Source organism: Aptenodytes forsteri, unplaced genomic scaffold, assembly GCF_000699145.1.
Source record: "Aptenodytes forsteri isolate BGI_AS27 unplaced genomic scaffold, ASM69914v1 Scaffold482, whole genome shotgun sequence".
Taxonomy (NCBI): domain Eukaryota; kingdom Metazoa; phylum Chordata; class Aves; order Sphenisciformes; family Spheniscidae; genus Aptenodytes; species Aptenodytes forsteri.
In genome coordinates, this window is record NW_008795046.1 from 985,771 (window position 1) to 993,390 (window position 7,620).

Genomic DNA, 7,620 nt, shown 5'->3' on the forward strand with positions numbered 1-7,620 from the left:
CATTGGAACAGGCTGCCCAGGGAAGTGGTGGAGTCCCCATCCCTGGAGGTATTTACAAGACAAGTAGATGAGGCACTTAGGGACATGGCTTAGTGGGCATGGTGGTGTTGGGTCGACGGTTGGACTCGATGATCTTAGAGGTCTTTTCCAACCTCAATGATTCTATGATTCTATGATTCTATGAATCAGGGTTGAACTCTAGAGCTTCCCCCTCCAGCATTCTGACAAGGAAGCTGCTCTTGAATAGAGATTTTAATGAGATCAACATATTTGTACAATATGTACCAACACCCACAAGAGCATAGTTCCAAATGATTAACACACTTCTATGAGTGAGGTTGTGAACAGAAAAGACATTCTATCATGTTAATGTAGAGGAACTGGAAGTCATAATATTCAAACTTTTCTAGCCATTCAGAGTTCTCTTCTTCTTGAGCAAATACAGGAATTCATCTTAGAAGAGGCGGATCTCTCATACACTGCTAATAAACTACATGGCAGCTGCAGTGTAAAGTAAGTTTAAAGCTGAGAGTACATAATTCAAGAAGAGAATCCATAAAACATAACTACTCGCACAAAGTAGTTATGCTCGCACAAAGACTTCTCAGGGTTGATTTTGTGATGCTCGCACAAAGACTTCTCAGGGTTGATAGTAATTATCGCCAGGCAGAAGAGGAAAAAAACATACCCCCTAAAACCTGTCAAACAGGCATCTCCCCTTTCAGCAGGATTTTAGGGACAGGGAAGACTTCACGTTATTTTCCAAAAAACTGGATAGCTCTATCGGAAATCGCACAAGCTGTATATTTAGAGTACTAGCGATCACTTAACACTGCAAAAAATCAAGTCAGGGAGGGTCATTCAGCCAAGGAGCAAGACTCCCTTTTCCCTCTCAGATAATGAAGTATTAAACTCACCTCTTCCATGACCAGTTTGGGAGAAGCAACACGGATGGCAATGCCCATGTCAGCCAGCTTGTCCAATACATCCTGGAAGTCCAAGTTACGTCGAGATTTGGCTCGAGACAGTGCACGACCCTAGACAGCAGTTTTGTTAGTTCTATTTTTTGTAGTGGTTTGGAAAAACAGAACTCTTTCTTATTAAAGAAAAACATTATTACATTATAAGTAAACACAGAATGGCTGAGAGCACAGACCACAGTAAGCCACAAAATGGGAAATGAATTTAGACTTTAGGTGATGGGCTCCTGCAAAATCACACACCTGGTATGATGGCTAGGAAAGTTCCATGTGTATAACACACTAGTCTGCAAGCGTCTTTTTACCCAAACCACTTGTCAGACAGTGTTCAGGAGTCAGAGTTTTACTGGAAGCTATTTATCTTCCTCAATCACCCTGTCTCACACTAAATAACAGGAGAGAAAACACCTTCTTCTAACTACTGAGGAGTTTTATATGGACAGCCTCAGCACAGTTAATCCTTCTTGTTAGCTCAGAGATATCAGACTTTGGTAAAAGGAGCTCATTCTCCACATCTTCATCCTAACATTTGCCTTGCACAAAGCAGCACCCCCTAAATTTTCTGCAGGAGTAGTCAAAACTACTCAGTAATGGACAAAGAGGACTTCTAGCCTGCAGTCCTCCTGGGCTGGGATTACTGTGGCAAGGCTACTCTCTACTTGTATGACCAACAGATGAATCACACACTGGATGACCCTTGAACAACCTTGTTCTCTGGATGACAGTCCCATTCCAACCCCTTCCTGAAATAACTTTTTGACTTACAGCTCCGTGGCAAGTAGTTCCGAAGGTCTCAGTCATGCCTTGCTCTGTGCCAGTAAGAACATAGCTACAGGTGCCCATAGTCCCGCCGATCAAAACAGGCTGTCCAGTCAGCTGTGGATGCAAAGTATTAATTCACAAGAAAAAGCCTAAAAACCTCATTCTGAATAAAAGTCTGAGAGGAATCATATCCTCTAGAAAAGGAGGTCAGGTTCACATTCCCTCAGAGCATCCCTGCTTGCCTCGGGTGCCTGATATCAAGGATTCTGGAGAACTAACTGCACTGAAAGATACAGACCAGCAGATCAAAAGACTTGCACCCAACAGACAGAGAAGGCAAATCACTGAAGCCTGCCCTGGGTATGAAACACTTCTTTCCCTTCACGATCTTCCAACGATTGTGGGTGTGGAGCAGAAGAGGGAGCTCAGTGTCCCAAAGATCTAACACACAGACAACAAGCAGAATGTTGCCATCCCACTAAGGTTCCAGTGCTGTTAGCTCAAAAAAAGGAACTCACAGCATTTAGATCTCTATTAGGGACCCTAAAATTGTCTGATTCATCCAGAATTCTCTTCTGATTTCCTTCTCCCACAGCTAAACTTACTTGATAATCAACAGCGATAAGAGGATGGTGGGGAGGGAAGGCCCTGGTTGATCCCTTTCTGTGCACCAGCAGAGTCCGCTCCTTTCCATCCACTACATGTTGCTCCACTTTGGCGATGTTGTGAGACACGTCATAGATAACATGCATATCAAGGTCATCTGGGGTTGTGTTGAAGACTTTGGCAAAGGCCTAAAAAGAGAGCAAATCAGGATGTGAAATACAAGAAGGTAACTGCTGTGTACATGTGGAAGACTTATAATCTTTTTAGGAATTAAAAGGAACAAATTTGCTTGGAAGTGTTTCTTACTGATAAGTCAGTGACCTAAACACTTGGCATGGCAGGTAAGAAACTTCAGTCAAATTCAGCCACAATGGAATTGAATACAACAGTGCTGAGTGCGACAGCATTGGACTGTCTAGATTGTTTATCTGCCCATTGGCAGCTTTAATGCTGGAATTCAGTTGGATATCAGCTAGCCACATTCTTGCAACTCTGAAAAGATGGCTTCAGCAGTGTAAAAACAATTTTCTTGTATCCACTTCTTCCAGTTCAAGGCATTTTCAAAAATATTGCCTAAGTGGCTTCTGCAAGTACAATCCAGTGATGTTGAGAGGTTTTAGATGGCTTGCCATGACTGCAGCTTTGTGTAAGTCTCTCCAGAAAACACAGTTTAAGAAGCACAAGAATGAAAATTACGTTAAATACTGCAGCTACTCTGTGTTCCATATGTCTGGGATAAAGCAGGAGATGTGTTCCAAAGTATCTGCATCAAAGACAACTCTGCTCCTACCTGTCTTGTTAGAAAAGTCATAGAAGAGCGGTTGACCCACGCATAGTTTCCAGCAGCTGCCATTCCCTTCAAGTAATCCTGTCCCTCTGCAGAGGCAATCCTGGCACACGCCAGCTGGCGATCATTCACTATGATTTTGTCCCGTTTCATAGCTTTTTCCATAGCCACCAATGCGTCTGGGAAATAAAACCAGTAAGTCTAAGTGACTTCTTAATTTTGTTTTGATCTGCGAGATTAACATGGGTGTCTATAATTTATATTCTGAACTCATCTGTCCAATGGTCAAACCTACAGCTTCTTCTCAAATGCAAAACCAAATCTGTGGCAGAACATTATCAATTGTCTGCAAACACACAACCCCTGTCAAGGCAACTCAAAATAGACTCGGCAATTACACTGCAAGAAATGCTCTTTGGTGCTGGAGTTCCCTGTCAACGACAAGACCATACTGAGGAGTTTGCTTCACTCGAGGTGCCTACGTCAGTCAGATCATACCTGTGGCAACTTGGTGGCCCAGGCCTCTGCTGCCACTGTGGATCATCACGCACACCTGCCCTTTGTGGTCGATGCCCATCTTCCTGGCAGCATATTCGTTGTAAATGTCATCCACAACCTGGATCTCAGCGTAATGATTTCCGGCTCCCAGGGTCCCCAGCTGCCAATCACAACACGCTGATCAGACAGTGCTAGTAAAGCAGCCTCTGGGAGCACAGGGGAGAGCTACGGGAATATGGGCAATAGGACAAATTGCTACAGCAGGGTTTTAGTTTTAGAAAAGTTTTTCCGGGAAAAAAAAAATCCCCATATAAACTGCAAGGAAGTAGAACACAGTAGCATCATCACTGTCCTCTTTGTTCGGATTTAAAACTATTTTTACTGTTGGAACAAGACTGCAATTAAACAAAAGGACCAGGATCTACACTCTGTGCTGCCACTTTTTTCCAACTTACTTAGACCTAGTTGAAAGATGGGAAGAGTACAGAGTATTGAGAATTCATCTTCAATTTCTATAGGCAATGCAGACATATAGTCTTATACTTGGTTGTAACTCCACAAGGAAGTTACAACATCCTGTTAATTAGGTACTTACAACCTTTCAGTAGATTAAAGCAAGATATTCCATTTCCAAGCCCAAATTTTTTCAACTCCATAACAGATAATCACTTATTTGCAAGGCAAATGTGAAAATGGAGGACATAAGATTATTTTGAGGTTAAAGAGCTATAATCTTGCAGCACCACAATTCATAAAACTCAAGTCATCATATAAAAGGAAGCTTTACAAATGGTAGCATTAGTATAGCCATCTCAAAAGTGTTCCACCCAGAGCAATGAGATACTATCTATAGAAATTAAATCCAACCCTTGAACTGCAATTCAAAGTTATGAGCTAGTTCCATTTATCATGTATCCTTCCTTGCCCTGCTATTAACTTGCTGAGCGAACAAGGAGAAAAGTTGCAGAATAACTTGCCTGTCTCTTAAAAACAAAACTACATCTGGATGGGGAAATGCCACTGAACATGAATTTCAGCACCAGGTGTTAACTGATGAAAAACTGATGGCCCCAGGGACCTTGGGTATGCCCAGTATTGTTTCCCTCTGTTACAGTTCTGTCAAAAACTATTCAGAAACGGCCCCACCATCTCACCTTTCCCCCTGCCCAGAAATGCTAGGCTGAGTTTCAAGAAAAGACACAAAATTAGAGAACTACCCGCTAACCTTTACATTTAAACCCTGGGAGCACTCACAGCCCTCCTGAAACATAACATTACCTGAGGGAGGCCCCTCTTCTTTGCTCTTGAGGAGACCTTGTTGGGGTCAGCCTGCAGCATTCTTCCATACTCCTCACAGTGCTCCTTGTCCTCTGCCCAGGCATAGCCTTCCCGGAGAGACCAGTCCACACCCATCTCTAGCGCCTCTTCCAAATCCCTGCAATTATCAAACACCTACATAAGGTGGTTATCCTTGGAAATACTCAGAACTCCACTGGATACGGCCCTGAGCAACCTGATACAACTTTGTTGTTAGTTACCTTCAGAGTTAGCCCTCCTTCGTGCAAGGAGTTGGACAAGATGACCTCAAGAGATCCCGTCCAACCTAAATTATTCTATGATTTTATGATCAGCCCCCAACTCCCCTAACAAGAAGTCCAATTTCTTAATACTTCATTAAAATCAAGCTCTACAAATATATTAACTGTAGATAGGTCATTACTTTTTCCTCTTTGTTGTGTGGGGAATATCCTATTTTCTCTCTCATCCCTTTCAAAAATATACCTTTACGTTCATGAAGGTTTTCTGTCAGAAGAAATGAGAACCTTTCAAGAACTTTTAGTTATTTCAGGGTTTTAAAAGGGGGAAGAAACAGCTGACTGTGCATTGATGATCATGCCAGTCCTCCTGGTGAAGCACATATGCAGAAAGAATGGAAAAAGTTTTAGAATTACTTTTTCTTTCTTAAAGTCTCCCACTGATGAACCTTTCACCAAAATAAACACCAGAGATGTCCCCTCTAGTGATGTGCACACAAAGTCATTCTCTTACTTGGCATTCATGGGGATGACACCTTTGGAGCCAACACCAACAGGAATGTGGTCAAACATAGCCTGGGCGAGCTGCTCCTTCACAGGCTGCACATCACTTTCATCCAAATTTGTACGCAGTAAGCGGACACCACAGTTGATGTCAAATCCGACACCACCTAGAAGTGCAGAAAAAGCCATGGAGTTGTTAAAGAAAGCGTGCTGATGGTGAGCACTTGCTGAATATTCATCTTAAATCAGTGTCCCTGCTGACAGGGAGTATGTACTGAATGCTGTGATCTTCTTTCTGACACAATACTGGGAAAAAGGCAGAACTGCATTAAGCTTCATTTTAATAGATTTACATGAAGCCTCAGATTTCAAGACAGCCAAAAATGTAGCCTTGCAGAGAAAAACTTGAAAACTCTTAAAAAACCAGACAAACAGTTTTTCAGTCTTGAGCATATGCTCTACAGACATAGCTGTACAGAGCTCTCTGTTTGCAGAGTTGCTCCAGCAAGTAGATGAAGAGAAGTAGACACAGCTATAAAATATACTGTCCACAGAAAGCAGAGAGGATGTTCCTGTTCTTCTGCCTAAGGTCAGAAGACAAGTGACAGATCTTAGCATGGCTCCCTGATGTAATATGTTCTCAAAAGCAAGTCCCTGAAAGCAAGTCCTTTTTGAATCTTCACTGGAATAAATAATAACTAGTTATAATAAGTGATAAATACTTACAAGGAATATTAAACTTCAGTGCTTAGTGTTTTGCTTAACTCTTACTATTTAATAAAAATAAATACTGCAGGGCAAGGCCTAATGTGAAAGAACAATCACGCCACCTTTAGTATGAAGGTTCTGGTATTAACTAGTGTCAGAGGGGGGATACCAGACTAAGAGATCTTGGGTTTGAGTCAATCAGGAACACTGGAACTGCCTGAAGCAAACCTGAAACACGAATATCACGTTTCATGACAATCACAAAAGCATCTCCAGACCATCAGTAATTAAAGATCCAGGTGTTTATTAAAAAGACAGACATATTTTAAGGTCACATTTTTAATAAAGTGTAGAAATATTCTCCAAAGATGTTTTCAAATATTGCTCAAAGAAAATAGTCAGTTCTTTATCAACCTGGCGAAACCCAAGTTCAAAGTCTGGTGCTCTCCCTTCAATACTGAGGGATATCAAGAGCCCAAGCCAAAAACACAAGGGCAATTCTATCTGTATTGTTTAGATGTTTTCAGTGTAACCACCTGCTCCATAAAGAATAAAGAGTCTGAGTGCAAGAATTAAGCACCTTTTAACTCCCTATAATTCACATATTTTCTGCTTTGGTTCTGTATATAAAGTACTGTAAAGACCTGCCATTTCAAAAAGTATTTTTATGCCATCCAGATATTTCTCAGTGCAGGTTAAGTCAGTCATCCTTACCTGGTGAAACCACTGCTTCAGGATCATTCATATCAAAGGCAGCCATGTTGCCAATGGCAAACCCATAGCCAGAATGGACATCTGGAAGGCCTATTGATCTCTGAAAGAGAATGAAGGAAATTTTAAAGTTTTATGAAACTCTATGCTGCACAGAGTCACCTTGGTTATGCTTTGCCTTGTGGCAGTGGCTGTCACATTCGCAAACAAATATACCAAAAAGAGAATGGATGTTCAGATGTAGATGGAGTAGACGCATCAATTCAGGTAAGTATCTAAACTCCTGCAGCTACAGGACAGTCAAAGAAAGCAGAGAGCAGATCTCACTCTGAAGCAAACACCCAGTGGCTAGTCAGCTGAGAAGCCCTCTTGGCTCTGTTGACCAGATCTCAGGAAAACTTAAGATGAGCTTCAGCACCTAAATGTAGGAATTGTGATCTCAAACAGAATTCTAATCTAGCTTTTTCTTGGACTCAAGAGTCCTTGCATTCAAAACTTAGGTACTGTCCTGGTTTCGGCAGGGATAGAG

At 41.8% G+C, this 7,620-nt stretch overlaps 1 protein-coding gene across 1 annotated transcript in view; it reads right to left on the minus strand.

Annotated features, from left to right (window-relative positions):
* The window catches only part of RTCB (RNA 2',3'-cyclic phosphate and 5'-OH ligase), a 14,025-nt gene that overhangs the window by 2,302 nt on the left and 4,103 nt on the right, over positions 1-7,620 (minus strand). The window contains exons 2-9 of the mRNA XM_019471455.1: positions 7,095-7,194; positions 5,683-5,839; positions 4,912-5,068; positions 3,634-3,793; positions 3,139-3,314; positions 2,348-2,536; positions 1,746-1,856; positions 918-1,037 (exon numbers count right to left, since the gene is read on the minus strand). Of these exons, the coding sequence (XP_019327000.1) occupies positions 918-1,037; positions 1,746-1,856; positions 2,348-2,536; positions 3,139-3,314; positions 3,634-3,793; positions 4,912-5,068; positions 5,683-5,839; positions 7,095-7,194 (1,170 nt within the window). The remainder of the gene's footprint in view (positions 1-917; positions 1,038-1,745; positions 1,857-2,347; positions 2,537-3,138; positions 3,315-3,633; positions 3,794-4,911; positions 5,069-5,682; positions 5,840-7,094; positions 7,195-7,620) is intronic.